Raw genomic sequence first — 21,426 nt, forward strand, 5'->3', positions numbered from 1 at the left:
TTGGTCTTCCCTTGTCCCTTACAACAAAGTCTTTAACATTCCCCAACCAATAGATTTCTCCTCCATGAGGAAGGAATTAATAGTTCTCAAAGTTAGTGTATTACCAGTAATAAATATTTTGCCTTGAGAAGGTAATTACCAACCAGCAAGTCTGTCTCATAGTTCCTAATATTTCTTATTCAAATGCCTGCTCTAACTGTAGCAACGAAACAAGGATTTCAGAATCTCAGATTTCATAGTCATACCTTCATTTTAGTTTTAAATTGAATTTTTTACTGCCACAGAATTGCTCAATGTATCCCCCCTACAACAGTCTTTTTAAAATAAACATGATGTTCAACATTATGCAGTCAAACTGCACTCTACAAAACTTCCTCTTTAGAGCAGATAAACATTCTGTACACAATGAAAGCCTTTATCCCTGTAGAACTCACTAACGAACTAAAAAAAATTGCTGTTATCACATAAGAAAGTTGAAAACATTGTAAATAAATTTAAAAAATAAACTGCTACTAAAAAAAGAGAAATAAATTAAATAAATAATATGTGCACAGCTCTTGCATAGTTACAAAACAGGCACTTATAATCACCAAAGGTTTATGGAGTTGAATCATCATCTAAGCCCATTGTCAGTACCTAAGCTGCACCCACTCGTGCTAGACCTACAATATCCAGCAAGCCCTCACTCGACTGGTGATTGGTGAATACCGATGTGGAAACAAATCACTATGCTCAACACTGCCCCCTAGTCTGCTTGTTATGATGTTGCTGACAACTAATGTGGATGTCCTGGTTTGACACCCTCTTAGCATCTTAGTTTTTACTGTGCTGTGCCAAAGACCTTTATTTTTACCAAGCTCTCTGTTATGAAAACTTACCTTCCTGTACCCAACATTAAGGACCTTTTGATTGAAACAGTGACTATAAATATAATATTATGTAAATGAATTATGATACTCATATGAAAACTAGTTGTTAGAACAGAAAGTATCCATATAGTCGTTTTCTGGTGTTTCAGTGTATCATCCTTCCAGAAGCACTTTGAAATAGCTCAGAATGTTTTTTATCAGTGTATTTGAGTCTCTACATGGCTTACACAAACTGAAAAGAATATTTACATGTTGTGGAAATGAAATATTAAAATTGTTATACGCATCTGTCAGACTGTTTACCTTTTATGCTTGTGATTTCTTACGTCTTCTGTGAAAAAATATGACTGTATGGAAATCATGAATAATGGATAAATATTTCATTGGAAAAGCAAATTAATGAAAATGGGAAAGGTAGAAACTAACAAGGCAAACGAAGCCAAGCATAAGTTTACTTTCTGCTCAATTAACACATCTTTCTTCATGAGGACAGACATTTCTTTGCATTATGTAGTTTTTGTATGGGTGAGAGATAAGTAACATTTGATGTATGATGAGAGAGCAACTTTTTCTGTGGTTTACACACTAGCTCAAACGACCTTGGATACAACCCAGGTTCTATGTCAGTACTATCAGGGAAATTTTCTTGGTGAGGGAAAGCTATAAGTGTTTGCTTAGTCACACGAGGATAACTGCATAGCTCCAGATCTGAAAGTAAATATAAGCAGAATTGGGAGTGATGTCTTACCTGATCTCTTTAAAATTGTGTGACAGAAAATGATAGTTAGGATTAAGAACAGGGCTTACAGCTAAAAAGCTCTTTGAGCCAACAGCTACAAGGTAGGAAAAAAATCTGTGCAGTTTGTAAGCAAGTGATAACATTGATGGGCACTAACAGTAATCACAACCTGAGGTCAGTCACATTTATACTTATTAATGAGCAACCTCTCCTGATTTTGTTAATTTGGAAATCTTGCAAGTGTATGTCAGAGAAGGTATGGCAAGAGTATCTTTGAATGTCTTGAAACAAGTTTACTTTTTTATTTTGTTCATTATGTCACAGTCTTACAACCTGTATACTCTTGCGAGCTGGGGGGGAAAAAAAAAAAAAAAAAAAAAAAAAAAAAAAAAAAAAAAAAAAAAAAAAAAACCACACACACACACACACACACACACACACACACTCCCTACTAATAGGCCTACAAATTTTACATTGTCATCAGATGCCAATTAAAATGTAAAGTGCCATACCTCTTCTTCCAATTTATCTTGATACCAGTAACATACACCAAGGGACGGGAATCTGTCTCACTCTAGAGCCTAGAGAAAATTTTTAAGAATTTTCTAAAGCATCTTGAGAAATGTTGACTGGGTATGCAAATAAATGTACTGTTAGTGTAAGAAATACTTGTATGTGTGTGGTTACTGGATTAAGTCATGTATGGGGGAGTCATGGCTGTTGCCATCTCGAATGCATATGCTATGCATACAAAACAGTCATGAGAAGCAATCAAAAAAATGAACAATTGTGGCACATCTAAATGGAACATTTTGTTATGTAAAAGTAACACTTTAAGCAGTTGTCCAGTTTTTTGCACATTTCATATGTTAAAGAAATTCTACAGCATCCACAGTCTGTGGCAACAGTTCTTGTTTGCATAGTGATGCATCTCCTAACCACCTGTTTTCATCTGCTATTTGTAACCTATGATGGAGAACTACTACTTGATGCCTAACCACTTCCAAATATTTCATAGTTCTTCCACTGGCAAGTTCTTCAACATGTAAATCGTGCACGTTGTTTTTCAGTTTTCTATATTAATACATCAAAAACATATACCCCACATCAAAATATTTTCTGGGACATTCACAAAATATTCCAAGGCCCACAATTTCCTCTTCAGTGTCATTAATATATACTGTAACTATTGTGTTCAGTACAGCACCCTCTTACTCCAAACAAATCTTGCAGTTCAAGTGAAAACAAATTATACAGTTCAAATAAAGCAATCGAATTTTTCTCATGTGCATGGCACTGCACATCTACCAGATTACCTATACGAATAATTAATGGAAAATCTCATATAAAGATGTGAAACAAATACCAACAAAGAGATAGAGGGGCTGGCCAGTGCTTACCTCACCTCAGTACAGCCGATAGATACATAAAAAACAACCGAAAATTTACGTTCCTATCTTTTGGAATAAATGTTCCTTCATCAGGGGGGAGAGAGAGGAAAGAAAGAGAAGAAGGGAAAGTGGATTTAGTTACTCACAACCCAGGTTATGAAGCAACAGGGAAAGGAAAACAGGGTTCCCTGTTTTCCTTTCCCTGTTGCTTCATAACCTGGGTTGTGAGTAACTAAATCCACTTTCCCTTCTTCTCCCTTAATATGATTTTTGTCTGCCTCTGCCTCATTTTAATTAATTTAACACTACAGAATTAAAAATATTCTCATTTTATATAGAGAAGGTACTACCAATTTTGAACTGTTTCACAGTAACACACAAGACAAGGTAAGACATTTCTTCTGAATGACAGGCTGCTCCTTGTGAAAGGTTACAAATTTAACTGTGTAAGTGACCATGAATATAGAATTTTAATCCCTTCCGTGCTCAATTTTTCAATCAGACTTTTCCTATTTCTCCGTGTTACGCATTTTTTAATAAGAAATAATGAGTAAAAAAATTATGGCCAACAACAGATCTTAAGATTTTCAGTTAAAGTGGCTATGTTAATCTTTGTTTTAACAGCTTTCAAGTAAAATTTTCCTTTTTATATGGGAATTTGATGGCATCCAGAATACACAACACTACTGACAAGATATATACACAATTTTGTGGGATCTTTTTTCTGCATTAGACGTTCAGTTTAATTGACATTTAACAGTAGACTTTTATAAAAATCAACAAAATTAATATACAAAATACTATAACAATAATATACATTTGGTTTGTTTCAGGCACTGACACAATTTCCTTCACCTTCACAGCAAGTTGATAGAAATACTTTGAGACAATGGAAACTGTCACTTTCAATTACTTTTATGTTTCAGTTTGATTATATTCCCATGAATGATACTGTAAGCATGATTTCAGAGCATGTTAGTTCCATGGCTATTAACATTTCTGAAACTCCCAGCATTTTCTCCCTTCATAATTTATCTTATAATGGCACAACTCTCAAGACTAGTGTGCCTGTGTTTTGTGACCTTTGCATGCAGCAAGAAAAAACTGTCAGAAGCATATCAAACATTTTCATGCACAGTTTTAGTCTGTTATGAACCAGCATAGAGCAATATTTGCTATCTATGTGTTTACAGCTGTAAAAATATTCAGGCCTCAACACAGCATCTGAAAGAAGAGGATAAGACATGTCAAATCAACAGTAAGTTAATTATTTTTATATATTTTTTGCAGTGGTTGCACTCAAAAACAGGACTGCTTCAGATATAAAAAACAAAAAGTTTATACCTTAAAAACAAAGATTCCAAGACTTACCAAGCGGGAAAGCGCCGGCAGACAGGCACAATGAACAAAACACACAAACACACACACAGAATTACTAGCTTTCGCAACCGATGGTTGCTTCTTCAGGAAGGAGAGGGAAAGACGAAAGGATGTGGGTTTTAAGGGAGAGGGTAAGGAGTCATTCCAATCATAGGAGCGGGTGCGCATGGATATATATATATATATATATATATATATATATATATATATATATATATATATATATATATATATATATATATATATATATGTGTGTGTGTGTGTGTGTGTGTGTGTGTACACCTGTCCTTTTTTTTTTCCCCTAAGGGAAGTCTTTCCGCTCCCGGGATTGGAATGACTCCTTACCCTCTCCCTTAAAATCCACATCCTTTCGTCTTTCCCTTTCCTTCCCTCTTTCCTGAAGAAGCAACCATCGGTTGCGAAAGCTAGTAATTCTGTGTGTGTGTTTTGTTCATTGTGCCTGTCTGCCGGCGCTTTCCCGCTTGGTAAGTCTTGGAATCTTTGTTTTTAATATATTTTTCCCATGTGGAAGTTTCTTTCTATTTTATTTACAAAAAGTTTATACCTATATTTATATTACTTCCTTTATTGTGGTACTGACAATTATGTTGCAGTCTACTTTATTTAATTAACATAAGCAAATTTTCATACTGTGAATCATTTAAAATCTCTTCACCATAGGAAATCAATAGTAACAGGGGCCACTTTCCTCTGACAATTTACACAATCATCTATCTCAACTCCTCACACTTAATTCACATTCCCATAAAGTTTATCAAAATTTATACTGTATACTGATCTTTAAGTACGTAAAATGTTGAATACTAAATTTTGGAATAGATTATGTACTGCCTCTCAGATAAATCAGAATTTACATTTATAATCCAATTCTGTATAAAAAATGCAGTTCATACATATATATATGACACTAAAAATTACAACTAATCCCTTTCACATGCATTATACATTGTCTTTCTGGTCACCTGCATTAGTAGAATAAGAATAACAAATACCTTAACACAGGGATCAGCAATGTACTGCATGTAGGTCACATTTTCCCCCACAAGGTGTTTACGGATGGCCTGCCAATCAGTTTACTTATACACACTAAAACAGGTAATAAACAACTTCTGAGACTACAGCGTCTTATAAATTATGTAAATGAAAGTATTAAAATCTTAACAGAAAGCTAAAATAATTAGAGCACCGGGAACAGAGACACATGCAATGGATTGTAAATGGAAACATTACTTTCAAACATGTACGTATTTCATTGTAAATATGTAAATAACTAAAGAGTAAAGGAGACCACTCATTCAATAACAGAACCATTGATTCATTGACAGACACACACAAAAAGAGAGAAATTGCTAACTTATCGAATAAAAGCTCAGCAAATGATTATTTCTGAAAGTTAGAAAGTTTTCTCTCTCTTTTGTGTGTGTGCCTGTGACAACTCAATAACTCTGCTACTTGGTAAGTGTTCTTCACTCATAAATTATTTGCATACTGGCACAACTTTCCTTATTAGTTCACTGGATAAAGGTCATTTTATGAGCAAGTTTAAGGAAAAAAAAATAACAAGTGATTAAATATTAAAAAATTATTTTTCCTGTATGATCCCCTACAATAGATTATTTCAATTGTGATTTGAAATATTAACTTCCAGGGCTTCTGTATATATTTATTATTATATTTCTTCAATTTGTATTATCAGTATTGTAGCTCATTAATGGAGGACACAATTCTCATTGTTTAAGAGAAATGAGAAAAGAAATCTATCCGTTTTGAAAATTCTGTTAATTTATTCAAAAAAAAAAAAAAAGAAAAAGAGCCTTACCCTTTTTACACAGAATTTTACTCCACCTTCAAATCTTTCAGATAGTAAACTTGACACTGAGCCATGATTAGAATAGTTTCATCCAAGGTACTAATTCATTGAATCACTACTGCCTTGCCTTTGCACAAATTTTAGAACATCTTACATCCAGAATAGCTTTCAGGAACTGTCAATTCTATACTGACTTATCCATTGCCAAATCACAGGCACTTAAGTCCTTCCAGTGTAGTGGCATCAGCATTATTCTAGTAAAGGAGAGTCTTCACCTCACCACCAGTTCTCTCAGAATTCTTAATCTCACGAGTGAATTTTCAATATAGCATCAGTAATAGGATATAGTAAGCCATCTAGAAGGCAATGCTTTCAAAATATAACACACATTATTGTATCCAAAACTTTTCAGACTATGACAAGAGCTCCAAGATAAGAACAGGAAATCAGTTTTTGTGACATCAATTATGGCAGTGTGTGATATCATTGCAATGTTGCACAATTCCCAGTAATTTTACACTTCATCTGTCCCCTGTTCTTACTTTTTTTTGTTTAGGAACCCTAATATATACTGTGAAATATGTTATAATCAGCTATGTGTTTCCTACTGCCTTGTGCCACTGCTGAGCTTGGAACAAACTCAAAGGGATTTACACTCTTACAACAACTCCCAGCTGGACAGTGCAGCCCATTGTACTTCGAGCATGGATGAGTCAAAGCCCAGCTAAAGTGCTCACCAGTGATGTAGTAGGGTGCAGCAGTTGGCATTCAAACACCCCAACTAGAAGCAGATCCCAATATCTTGTCACATATCACCACTCTAGAGAGAACATTTCTCCCAGCTTTCTCTGTTCCTGTACCATGAATCTGGTATCCCAAGCCACTAGAGTATGCCATTCTATCACCACAATATTACCAATACTAATGTATCAACAACAACGACAATAATTTTGTTCGAGTCTCGGTCGGGCACACAGTTTTAATCTGCCAGGAAGTTTCATATCAGCGCACACTCCACTGCAGAGTGAAAATCTCATTCTGGAAACGTCCCCCAGGCTGTGGCTAAGCCATGTCTCCGCAATATCCTTTCTTTCAGGAGTGCTAGTTCTGCAAGGTTCGCAGGAGAGCTTGTGTAAAGTTTGGAAGATAGGAGACGAGGTACTGGCAGAAGTAAAGCTGTGAGTACCAGGCGTGAGTCGTGCTTCGGTAGCTCAGTTGGTAGAGCACTTGCCTGCGAAAGGCAAAGGTCCCAAGTTCGAGTCTCGGTCGGACACACAGTTTTAATCTGCCAGGAAGTTTCAATTTTATTCATCTCTGTGGTTTGTTTGAATTGGCCTTATGGGATCATGATAAAACTGAATTGTCATCAAACCCTGGATTTTTCAGAGAACAGATTAATTTTAGCACTAAAATGGATGCAGTATAAAGACCATTTGGATAAGGCATCTGTTTTCAAAGGAGCATCCAAAACAAAATGAACTTTTGCAAATTATGTTGGAGGAATACCAAGAAGAAATTTCATCACAAAGAATGGAATCAGAATTTTTAGGCATTATAGCAGACCAGTCTAGTGGTACATCAAATGTGTTTCAGACGGTTGTTGTATACCATTGCATATTAAGATATAAACCAATAGAACTGTTCTAGAGTTTATTATCTTCTACCAGACATGATACACAGATGTTGGCTGTGAGTTTGTTAGAAGAATTAGACAGGGAAAAAGTAAATAACACTCAAAAAAAAAATTATTGCACAGACCTGTGATGAGGTACCTGTTAGGGCTGGTTCCTCTAGTGGTGTACAAGCTACTGTGGACAAAAATTTATTCTAATGCGAAATATGTACTTTGCTACATCCATCAAGTTAATCTTATAATGAGCAAGATGGCACCAATCGATCGCAATACAACAATTCTTTTGAGTTTGAAGGAAATATGTAAATTTTTCTCAAAAAGCCAAGTGCAGTACCAACCCTTGATGAGGCAGTGGAAAACTGTTTGCTTCGATCTTCCCTACTAGGTGGAATTTTCAGTCTCAGTCCATAACTACAATTCTTGGCTACAAAAGACATTACTGAATCTATGAATCACATACTGGAAGGTGACTCTGTAATGAGTAGAAGTACAATCTGTCAGGCTCTTGGTCATAAAATAAAGTTCTTTCCAGTTGCAGCATTAATTATTGGTTGTAATTCTTTGGGAAGTGTTAGCATTAGTCCAAAGTTCTGTTTGGTCAGCTACATTATGGAGACATTAATGTGTACTCTGATCATTGGGCTCTTTCCACATTTGAAATAAATTTTATCAAGTTCCAAGAAGAAACTGACATAGCCAGTGATAATCTACTGAGTCCTCAATGATGGCCGTGCGGGGTAAAAAAAAAAGAGCTCAATGAAAGAAAGGAAGTTGGACAAGACTTAATAGAAAACAGAAGCAAAGAAGGTGTGTGATGTGATGATTTCTGAGGGTAAATGATTGTTTTAGTTTCTCAGGTCCTCTTATAGCTTCATCATTGTTTTTTTCCAGGAAAGTTCCCCTTGTACAGTGCTAACATGTCAGTTTCCTGATGACATGTTAAAGAAAATCTGTTCAGTGTATGCATTTTTGGATAAGCTGAAAGTACATCATGAATGATCTTCTATCTACCTAACACAAATTTAGGCCATTGCTTACTGCTGTAAGCTCAGCAGAGTTTATGATAACTAACAGCCTATGCGAGACCTTCACTGAGTGCTCTAAACTGCTGAAACTAATTCTCACAATTCCCACAATACTGTTCAAAGTAGAAAGCTGCTTTTCAACTTTTGAAAAGAATAAAAATCATTTTTACACAGCTCTACAAGCCAGGGAAGATTGCTGACTTCGGCAGTGCTTTCCATTGAAAGTTATCTCGTGATGGAGATCACGTATTTCAATCAGTGGAAGACTGACAAGTTTGCATTAATAAAAAACAGAAGGGCAAATTTTCAGTATAAGTGATATAAGAATAAATGCACTTATAATGTACAATTTGTCTCTTATTTCTGGCCTTTTAAATGACAAATATATCTCAGTTCTATTAGGAATGTAGCTCATTTTGTAACAATAATAAATCTGGAATGATCTTTCCCATAGACGTATCTCTGTCATAGATATGTCTCTACCTTGTCACCGGATCATACATTGGATCTAAAAAACTGAATTTTGTGACCTTCACACACACCATGATTTCTGAGTGTGTGTACATCATAGTACATGTCAGGTAGCCAGGCACCAAGATAAAGAATGTTTTCCCTTTTAAGACCATCATATAAAAATGCAACATTGAAATTTTGGTGCAATGCCCAACTTGGGATAGTCCTAACCATCACTTTCATCCATACAGTTTCCAATCCCTGTATTTTGTCTAAGAAATAGACGAGTTTTTAAAAACTGTTCCTCAGTTTTGAACAGTAAGATTCACCAGTCAATCCTATAATTGCATGCCTCCCCTCCCTTAAATAATTTAAACCAGCAAAAAGATTCATTTAATTCTATTTCATTTGTGTTGATTGTAGTATTACATTCCCTAAAGTTTTCATATATTACAACTTTAATTTTTATGCTTACCTGCTTGTCATCCAAGTTTTAATGTTTCATCTATGTCTAATTAGCAATAATTGCTTCAGAAAATCTTTTGCTGAATCGTAGGTAGCGAAACTTATTCCTACAGCAACAGGTCCTTTGATCCAGTTCATACTTAACCCCTTGAAAAAACCCTGGCGTATTCCCTCTTCCCTGTAAAATAATGGAAACAATATTCACTTGAAAAATTAAGGTAATGTTTGCAGAATTATTTGTGATCTATACTACAGTAGATAAAGAAAAGAGCTGGTCAGGGCTGACCAATGGAATCCTAAAGAAGTAAACTGCAGGACTGGTTTTTGCTGTGCATGAACAAGCCATGTTAACTAATCCAACACAGTAAGATCTGAGAAACTGGAAAAGACTCAGAGTGCAGACTCTGCAAATAAGCTGATGAAACAACTCATCATATCTTGAGCTGTTGCAAAACAGACTACTTAGACTAATTACAAACACCAGCAAAATGATGTAGCATGAATGATCCACTGGAAATTAAGCGATAATATCCATCTGGTGGTGACAAGGAACAAGGGGGGCCACAAACCAGAAGTTGTGAAAAACAAACATGTTAAATTACTGTGGAACTTCCAAGTTCCGACACATTAAATGCTGGAATGCCCTAAATTCTGGAACACAATACTCCAGACACCACAACTGTGGAAAAAGAGAAAGTGTGGATCACAGATATTGCTATCACAGGTTATGGCATCATTGATGAGGGGGACAAAAAAACCTGCAAACTTGCCATATATGAGAAACTGAAATACATCAACTCAGGTGCAAACCAGAGGAAGTGGTTCCAGAGGTTCTTGGCACACAGGGAGCACTGCCCCAAGATCTTCATGGGCACTTTAAAACTGCTTACATTGATAAAATATCTGTCTACCATTTACAAAAATCACTTTATTGGGAACTCCATGAATTGTCCACCAATATATAATGGAGTTCTAGCCACTTGGGAAGTGGCAGACTAGTGATAGAACTTTTAGCGAATTCATTTGCTGTATTTACTGTTCTGTTTGAAAGCTTGAAATTTCATGACAACATGACTAAACAATACCGAAGATAGTTTCTGATATGGGTCTCATATTCATGAATTTTCCCATACAAGAAAATTTATGACACACACAATGCAATTTAAGAAAGAAAGCACTAGTATTTTTTCCAAGGTATAAACTATAAAGAGAAAAATTGTAACTACACCTTAAATAAAGCATTTTGGATTAAATTGACAAGGACACATCAAATTTACAAGTTCTGTAGGTACAGAATTAAAGAGGCAATGTAGCTAACAGAAAATGTAAATAATGCACTGGTAGAGTAAGAGTTCTAGTGGAATTCTCAGTTTCAGACCATTATTTTTCACTATACATCAGGGTCTAAGGCTTTATGACAAAATACATGCTAGTCTGAACATATCCAGCAGCATTTAAGCGCTGTGTCTGTGTATGTGCGGATGGATACGTGTGTGTGTGTGTGTGTGTGTATACCTGTCCTTTTTTTCCCCCTAAGGTAAGTCTTTCCGCTCCCGGGATTGGAATGGCTCCTTACCCCCTCCCTTAAAACCCACATCCTTTCGTCTTTCCCTCTCCTTCCCTCTTTCGTGAGGAAGCAATCGCTGGTTGCGAAAGATTGAATTTTGTGTGTATGTTTGTGTCTGTATCGACCTGCCAGCGTGTCTATCGACCTGCCAGCGCTTTTGTTTGGTAAGTGATATCATCTTTGTTTTTAGATATATTTTTATTTATAACATCATTTTGGCTACTGCTGTCATCAAACCAGAACTTATAATTCATAAAACAATGTTCAGTGACACTGTTAGTTTTTAACTGATACTGACACTGAACCTTGTTTTACAAGTTCTAACTTTGACGACAGCAGTAGCCAAAATCAAGTTTTAACATATTAAAATGATCTAGATGGTTTTATTCACAAAATATTCACAGTGATCTTACACTCATAATTGAATTTATGTTACAGCTTAAGGGGCTGCACAACAAATTAAAAAAAGAAGTCTATTTTAATACTGTGGTTCAAGTCCACTTCATAATAACAAAAGACATTGATATAATTATTTTTTGTATTATTTTGTTTGTAGTGAGAAACAAACTTTCAAGTCAACACAGCGCATCACATAAAACACTTGCTGAAGAGTATATATTTAGGACAACTCCAACAAAACATATCAAAAACAAAATGAAAGATTTATCTTATTGCTGAATGTCATGTCAGCAACTGCACAGCATTTTCCTTAAATAAAGATGAATCAAAATCTTCACCACTGCAGAGTCTGCAGCTGCACTGAAATTTTTTAAATGATTTTGTGGCAGTTTTAGCTGATTTTTCTTTATTTGAAATGTTAGGTGAACGCATCAACAAATCATTCAAGAAATATAATAAAATTATCTAAATTTGTCATAAAAACTTCTCAAGCAATCTGTTTTGTTAAATTTGCAATGCCAGTATGATTTTATTTTATTTTATTTTAGTCATCTTTTGTAGTATGATTGATTGAACTTAATGTACAATGCAGTGCTGACTTTGGACAATTTGTGAAGCCAGGAAAAAGCTAACATTTTAATGCTGGTCCTCTTTGATAAACTTTTGCATTGCCATTGATTACAAATTATCTAACAACAACAACAAAATGAACATTATCCTCATTAAAAAATCTATCCTGCTTTATGATTAGCCAGCTTATTATTTGCCATTCTCTTTATACCATATATTACTGCTGTGATGCATACAGTCCTTGGTATATTGAACTATGAACTTTACTTTTTCGAAACCTTTAAGGAAGTACATAAACATCCGACCTTTCCATTTCAGATATGGAAAATCATATTAGAGAGATTAGGTTAGTATTTTCCCAATAGATCGTGAATAGTCAGACTTTTGATGCTATTAGTTAAGTGACCAAAGACTTTTGTGGCAGCATAATTTACCCCCTTCTGAGCCAAACTTAGATTTAACCTTGAGTAGTGACGATCATCCTTTCTCCTAGTGTTCTACTCATCTACACTTCTATTACTTTTGAATTAGTTTGGATTGTTAATAACAAATTTCACAAGTGAATATATATTGTGAGGCTACAGTGAAGATCTCCAGCAATTATTTTGATTACACACTTTTGTGCAATGAACACTCTTTTACTCGATGACGAGTTATCGCAGAATATGATGCCATACAAAAGTAGGGAATGAAAATAGGCATGTTAAGCTAATTTACTGAGATGTAAATTGCCAAAATTTGCAATGACCCTAATAGCATAAGTAGCTGAACTCAAACGTTTCAGCTGATCTTCAGTGTGTGTTTTTTTCTTCCCCAGTCAACCCCTCATCAATGCATGCATCTAGAAATTTTGAATATTCTACCTTAGCTACAGATTTCTGTTTGAAGTCTATATTTATTAATGGTGTCATTCCATTTACTGTGTGGAACTGTATATACTGTGTTCTGTCAAAGTTTAATGAGAGCCCATTTGCAGAGAACCACTTAATGACTTTATGAAAAACATCATTTACAATTTCATCAGTTAATTTTTGTCTGTTGGGTGTGATAGCTGTACTTGTATCATTGGCAAAAAGTACCAGCTTTGCATCTTTGTGAATATAGAATAGCAAGTCATTAATATATATATTAAGAACAGCATAGGACCCAAGACTGAACCTTGCGGCACCCCATTCTTTATTGTTCCCCAGTTTGAGAAATCACACGTTTTTTGAATATTGTGTGAACTGCTTATTTCAAATTTCTGCACCCTTCCAGTAAGGGTATGATTTAAACCATTTGAGTGCTGTCCCATTCAACCACAGAACTTGAGCTTATCTAGAAGTATTCCATGATTTACACAATCAAAAGTCTTTGAGAGATCACAAAAAATCCCAACGGGTGACTTCCAATTACTCAGCGCATTTAACATTTCACTAGTTAAAGTATATATTGCATTTTCCATTGAAAAACCTTTCTGGAAACCAAACTGACATTTTGTTAAAACTTTATTTTTGCAATGGTTTGAAGCTACTCTACAATACGTTACTTTTTCAAGCTTTTTTTGGATAAGGCAGTGGTTTAATAATGGCATACTTCAGTCTATCTGGGAAAATACCCTGCTTCAGAGAGTTATTACATACGTGGCTAGTAATCCCGCTTATCTCTTGGGAACAACCTTTTATTATCCTGCTGGAAGTGCCATCAATTCCATGTGAGCTTTGATTATTGAGAGAGTTTATTATCTTCCTAATTTTAGAAGGAGAGGTGGGTGGAATTTAAATTGTATCAAATGGTGTGGGTAAGGCCTCTTCCAATAACTGCCTTGCTTCTTTTAATGAACATTTAGATCCTATTTTCTTTACAACATTTAAAAAATGATAACTCAAAATTTTTTCGACTTCCGGCTTCTTTTTTGTGAAGCTTCCATTGGCTTTTATGGTAATGCCATCATCCTGTACTCCCTTGTAATAATATTCCAAATTGTTTTGATTTTGCTATGAGAGGTATCAATCTCAGACATGATGCACATGCTTCTGGACATTTTAGTAACCTTTCTTAATGTAGCACAGTAGTTTTTATAATATTTGGTTGTTTCTGGGTCGTTAAACACACTTCCCTATTGTGGTTACAAGATATTTTTATTCCTTTAGTAAGCCAAGTTTTTTGCATGGTTTCTTATAATTAGATTGAACTACTTTCTTGGGGAAACACTTTTCAAATTCTCTTACAAGTGTATCATGAAATAAGTTATATTTTAAATTAGCATCGGGTTCCTTGTACACCTCATCCCAGTCTAACTGCTGACGATCTTCTCTGAAATTTCTAATTGTTGAGCCATTAATTGAATGCACAACTTTGGAGGCTAGTTTTGAATTACTGAATGGAGCTACATCATATGCTGTAACTAGCTGAGCACCATGATCAGAAAGGCTATTCTCAACAGGACAAGAATTTAAGTTTTTAAACTTATCTTGGTCTATTAAGATGTTATCTATCAATGTGCTGCTCTATTTTACAACCCGAGTAGGAAAATTAATGACATATGTCAAATTGAAAGAACCGATCATGACTTCCAGGTCATGCTTCCTATTACTCTCTTTCAGTGAATCAACATTGAAGTCCCCACAAATAATAATTTGCTTTCCCCTGTCTGACAGATAGCACAACAAGGCATCCAAGTTTTCCAGGAATAAATGAAAGTTTGCTGGGGGTGACCTATATACTGTTACAATTATAAAAGAGCCCTCCTTCAGTTTAAGTTGACAGGCACATGCTTCTAGATGTTGCTCTAGAAAAAACTTTTTTGTATCCAAGCTTTTTACACAGTGGTAACTTTTAACATATATGGCAACTCCTCCTCTCACCTTATTCTCTCTACTCATATGTGCAGCTAGTTTATAACCAGTGATATTTACCTTTTCCATATCAGACACAATGTGATGCTCAGACAGTCATAGTATATCTATTGCATTATCAGATTCAATGTCTTCTAAACAAACCAGGAACTCGTCTACTTTATTCTTCAATCCCGGAATATTTTGGTGAAAAATGGTAACATTATTTTTTACTTTACTTTTGTGAGAATCTACTTTTTTCTTTAATCAAAAAATGGTTCAAATGGCTCTGAGCACTATGGGACTTAACATCTGTGGTCATCAGTCCCCTAGAACTTAGAACTACTTAAACCTAACTAACCTAAGGACAACACACAACACTCAGCCATCATGTTTTCTTTAATCCACCAATATTTTGGTTAAATATGGGAACATTATTATTTACTTTCCTGTTGTGAGAATCTTGTGAGTTTTGGAACTCTTTAGCACCTGCCTGCCTGAACTTCTCATTGGACACTGATATTAGTCTAAAAGGAGTACATCCATGAGTACTAATGTCCCCCCCCCCCCCCTTATGGATTTCGCTAGCAACCCTGCCAGATTACCCTTCCCTTTCCTATTGAGGTGTAAGTCATGCTTGTGAAATCCCCCCCTATCAATAGCCTCGAAAGGAACCAGTCCAATGTCTGACAGAGTGACCACCCTACGCAACTGATCCAACTCCATATTTACTCTCCTGACAGAGCGGTTCAACTGGGGCTGATCATGTCACATGAAATCAGGCACCAGCGCTACATCGGTATGGGTCATTGCAGAGGCTATTTTCACCAGGTCACACTCAATACTGTAGCCCTGATACCTATCAATACTGTTTCCCACTCCACCCACTATCATCACACGATCTTATTTTGAGAAACCCTTGCACAAGGAACCTATATCCTCTACCACCTGGCTAAGACATGCACTTGGCTTGAAAAAGTTTATGACCTGGTACCTATCACCTAATTTTTCCTACAAAATCTGGTGCACACCTTTTCCATGGCTGCTACCTAGCAACAGAACTTTCCTCTTACTTTCTACTTTTTTGAAACAGTTGGTTTCCTAGTGAGATTCTGTTGCATCTTAACCACATCTACTTCTTCTGGAGCCTCTTCCGTATTTAACTGTGGCAGCAAGGCAAATATATTGGTTGTGCCAATTTGGAAACTGTCAGACTCTGCCCTCTTTCTGTGGCCCCTGTTCCCAGCTACCACTTCCCATTGCTGTTTACCCTCCTCCCCCCTTAACCTCTTCAGTTCCCCCCTCGCTCTGTCCAAATCCGCCTGTTCAGCTATAATCCTATCTCTTGAGCAAACCCTGCAAGAGAATGTAAGAGTCTTGCTTGCTTTCTCAACTCCCACGCCGCTATAATTTCCACAATGAAACCACCTATCACAAGAGCAGCACAAAACCCCTCAACTACGTTTCCTACTGCAGCTCACACACTTAGTATCCATGGTAGTTTGGAAATTAGTCAAGAGATTTACTAAGTGATAATGATAATATATTAAATACAGATGCAAAAAGACACTAAATATGTTTTGGAAACTAACATGTAAGTAAGCTATTACCAAATGCACTTAAATTTGTGGTATAATGCTAAATATGCACGATCAAAAATTAGGCCTAAGCAACAGTAAGTAAACAAACTTTACGCGATTACTAGAACACTATGCAAATAAAAGAAAAAAATTTAATTGTGGGCTTGAAGAGTACACTAGAGAATGTATTTAATTATTTAAAATGTTCAACTACAATTAATTACAACCTAAATTACTCATCTTTCACGAGGGCTCTGTCTCCATGTGTGAGGCCTTGTGCAGGGCTACCAACACCAATGAGACTGCAGTCGTGTGTGAGTTGCATTTGTGTGAGTGTGTATGTATGTATTTGTCATCTAATGCTGTATGACCTCCTATATGGTCTGGCATGCCAGAGTTCTGCCCGTACATTTCACTATGACTGCCTGACAAGACTACTCGCATTTTGACAACAATAAATCAAAATTACCATCTTTTAACTCGTGGATATTTTGGGGTTCAATGATATACACCAATGATTTAAGATGCTGCAAAGAAAAAAATTGCAAAGGGCTAAGTCACACGATCATGATGGTCATTGTTGGTCAGTATTATGCAAGAAGAGGCGATTCTGAAACTGCCCGTGGAGTAACTTAATCATTTTGGCACCATCTTGCAGAAACTATAACTATTGAACATCAATTCCATTAAAATGAGGCCATAAATTTATTATCACATAATATTTGTTTCCATTAACTGTTACAGCTTGTCCTGCTTCGTGAGGAGGGGATGCGGTGGGGTGGGGTGGGAGAGGGGGGGTGGTGGGGATTGGGCTGACTATGCTGTCCACCGAAAAGCCACAGCAAACTGTGACTCACTGTGGATGCATGCCCTCTCTTGAACCACAGAAAGATTCTCTGACCTCAGATGCTGCAGTGCTGTTTATTCACAAATCAATTTAAGTGCAAGCGCACTTTGTGACTAAAGATTATGTTCCTCACAAAGTCATTTCCTCAGAAACCATTCAACAAAATATCTTCTCCTCACATGATCAGTATTTTCAGCAGTTGTGTTAACTGGATTCTGTATGGGTAGTAATATGAGATCATACCAGAGAATTCATCATACTGAAGAAAATTCTCTCCCAGATTCTTGGGAATGGGGAAGAACTGACTTCACTCGACAAACAGCCACATTGTCACAGGCTTTGACAATGTTTCATACAGCCAGCCGGTGTGGCTGTGCGGTTTAGGCACTTCAGTCTGGAACAATGTGAACGCTACGGTCACAGGTTCGAATCCTGCCTCTATCATGGATGTGTGTGATGTCCTTCGGTTAGTTAGGTTTAAGTAGTTCTAAGTTCTAGGGGACTGATGACCACAGATGTTAAGTCCCATAGTGCTCAGAACCATTTAACCCAGCCAATGTTTCACACAAATCTGCCAGAACGAATGTGCCCAGAACTCAATGTTCACTGCTGTTTCATGGTCTCACAGTTGCTGCATAATTTTCTCTGTTCTGATAAAATGTTTTCACTATTAGCACACAGTAGTGAATTTCTCCTTAGTTTGACATACAATGAAGAAATACTAGAAATTCAGACTGAAGTAATAATCGGAATGTTTATGGAAATTGAAATGATACACAAATCACGGTCAAGAGGCAAACAAAAGTATACTACATGATTCAAAATCAGCTTGCATTTTGGAGGATACAAATCTTGTTGCGAATTTAAAATTTCCATTTTGACTGCTGCCATGTATTCATAGCGGACTAAAGTATTGTTCATGTAATACTTTAAAAGTAATCAACTGCTCTTATACAGATTTTCAATTGCTAAAACAGATATTGCAGGCAAAATTAAACTTAATACTGAAGAAGTAATTCATCAATGTCAGGTTAAACAAACAAACAGTCACAAAACTGATTAAAATTACAGATCAACAGCATCTTTTTACCTGAAATATATTTTTAAGATGTGAGATACTATGAAAACTTCTGGCAATAAGACAGCAATGAATTAAGTTTGATTAAGTAAAATTAAAAAAAAACTTATTTTGTCACCTGTATATTTTTTGGAGTGTTCCCAAAATTGTTTGATACTGAGTATTAGTTAATGAAGACGTCTGCATTCTTCTCCGAACAATGTCGAGTGGATATGAAGATGACTGACCCAGCATTCCAGCAACTGCACCAAACAACAAGCTTGCTATGGCATTAGGACTGGAGCTGCCTGTATACTCTGAAATATAAAAATTAATGTATATATTATTTCTACTGACTATGTGACAACATACATCTTAAACAAACCACCACCACCACCACCACCACCACCACCACCACCACCACCACCACCACCACCTTCTTTCCTTTCTCAGATCTTAGGTCTGGTTAAAAATGGAAAGTGACAAGGACCTTGATCAAGCGTGACTTCCTTTTAACTGTATGGTATATGTTACATTGCATTTAGGAACTTTCGGGTAATTGAACATGTATCAATAATTACAGATTTCTGTAGTTGTATATATAAGTTTCGATGTAGTTGTATTGCGTTGATGTACTGGTGGATATTGTGTGGTATGACTCTTGGAGCGGATAGTATAACTGGTATAATGTCAACTTTATCCTGATGCCACATGTCCTTGACTTCCTCAGCCAGTTGGATGTATTTTTCAATTTTTTCTCCTGTTTTCTTTTGTATATTTGTTGTATTGGGTATGGATATTTCGATTAGTTGTGTTAATTTCTTCTTTTTATTGGTGAGTATGATGTCAGGTTTGTTATGTGGTGGTGTTTTATCTGTTATAATGGTTCTGTTCCAGTATAATTTGTATTCATCATTCTCCAGTACATTTTGTGGTGCATACTTGTATGTGGGAACGTGTTGTTTTATTAGTTTATGTTGTATGGCAAGTTGTTGAGGTATTATTTTTGCTACATTGTCATGTCTTCTAGGGTGTTCTGTATTTGCTAGTATTGTACATCCGGTTGTGATGTGATCTACTGTTTCTATTTGTTGTTTGCAAAGTCTAATTTATCTGCTGTGGTATTGGGATCTTTAATAATATGCTTGCTCTAATATCTGGTGTTTATTGTTTGATCCTGTATCGCAATCATGAATCCTTCCATCTCACTGTATATATTGCCTTTTCTTAGCCATGTGTTGGATGTGTCTTGATCGATGTGTGGCTGTGTTAGATGATACGGGTGCTTGTCATGTAGTGTTTTCTTTTTCCAATTTACTTTCTTCGTATCTGTTGATGTTATGTGATCTAAAGGGTTGTAGAAGTGGTTATGAAATTGCAGCGGTGTAGCCATTGTATTTATATGAGTGATTGCATTGTGTATTTTGCTAGTTTCTGCTCGTTCTATAAAGAATTTTCTTAAATTGTCTACTGGTCCATAATGTAGGTTTTTTATGCCAATAAATCCCCTTCCTCCTTCCTTTCTGCTTAATGCGAATCTTTCTGTTGCTGAATGTATGTGATGTATTCTATATTTGTGGCATTTTGATCGTTTAAGTGTATTGAGTGCTTCTAGGTCTGTTACTCCATTTCATCATCATCATCAGTTATATAAATAAGTTAATGTCTTCCCTGCTTGAAAGAAATTAGTACTGGTGATAATTTCAATGAAAAATAATGGTTTTTCACCAATAATACATTTTCCCCTTTCCTTGATGGATTAAAATTTCAAATGGGCTAGCAGGTTATATATAAGCAGTGTACAAGCAAAGATAAAAATCAATTGTGTTGCCTAATTAGATTGCTCCAAAACTGCTCTGTATCACTGCACTACCTATAGAATGATAAATGGTCATTGTTAGAGATAACTGTTCTGTTACTCAAGCATTAGTACAGAAATCTACTCAAAATATGGGTTTACTCTTTCTATTACATAATAGAAATTAACATTAGAATTCATGACTCATTAGTACTAGTACATAACATCTGATCTGTGAAATACTTTCGCCTTTTACAAACAAATACTTCTTATAAAACTCTCCCTCTCTTTAATCCCCCTGCCCAGATTCCCTCTCAGTGTGGGGGGAGGTGCTAAACAGAACACACATTTTGTTCCCTGAAGAGAGGTGGGACGGTAGGTGGTGGGTGGAGACACTAATGAGGAAGAGTAAAGCAGTTTTTTTGTCATGTCAACTTTATGAAATTTCACTTAGAATTATTTATGTGAACATATTGCTTGGCATCAGTTCTACCCCAAAAATATACAAGGCTATTACAGTTACGAGTCACAAAAATGCAAAAAATATTTCAGATGTTATTGGAAGCTTTAGATAGTTCTGTAATACTGATTTAATTAATTTATTCTGAAAGGACCTTTCTTTCAAATGTTATCTCAAATGACACCTGCCGTTTCCCAAACAAGTTATTCACTTCAATCTGCATTTACATCTACACTCTGCAGACCACTGTTAAGCCCACAGCAGAGAGTACATCCCATTGCATTCATTATTAGTTCCCCCCCCCCCCCCCCCCCCCCCCCATTCAGTTCATGTATGGAGTGTGGGAACAACGATTTTTTTTAAATGCCTCCATGCATACTGTAATTATTCTGATTCATCATTTTGATATATCTTTTTCCCTGATACAGACCTATTCCCCCTCCAGCCTCCCTTTCAGATGAAGTAATTCTGGCATACATATATAAATACACAGGCATCCATTGCAGAGACTAGAAGTTTACATTCAGCAGTTACTCTCATCACACT

At 36.0% G+C, this 21,426-nt stretch overlaps 1 protein-coding gene across 3 annotated transcripts in view; it reads right to left on the reverse strand.

Annotated features, from left to right (window-relative positions):
- Positions 1–3,705: 3,705 nt before the first annotated feature.
- Positions 3,706–21,426, reverse strand: part of LOC126267992 (mitochondrial coenzyme A transporter SLC25A42) — a 173,567-nt gene continuing 155,846 nt past the window's right edge. Inside the window, exons 7-10 of one of the 3 annotated variants that reach the window (XR_007549064.1) lie at positions 18,762–18,939; positions 9,797–9,964; positions 5,393–5,486; positions 3,706–4,223 (exon numbers count right to left, since the gene is read on the reverse strand). Coding sequence is in view for 1 of the 3 variants with exons in the window: in XM_049973368.1 (XP_049829325.1) it covers positions 9,823–9,964; positions 18,762–18,939 (320 nt within the window). In the remaining 2 variants the exon portion in view is untranslated. Of the gene's footprint in view, positions 4,224–5,392; positions 8,019–9,796; positions 9,965–18,761; positions 18,940–21,426 lie in introns of all 3 variants that reach the window. The other 2 variants (XR_007549063.1, XM_049973368.1) reach the window with 2 other exon arrangements.

This window comes from Schistocerca gregaria, chromosome 1, assembly GCF_023897955.1.
Source record: "Schistocerca gregaria isolate iqSchGreg1 chromosome 1, iqSchGreg1.2, whole genome shotgun sequence".
Taxonomy (NCBI): domain Eukaryota; kingdom Metazoa; phylum Arthropoda; class Insecta; order Orthoptera; family Acrididae; genus Schistocerca; species Schistocerca gregaria.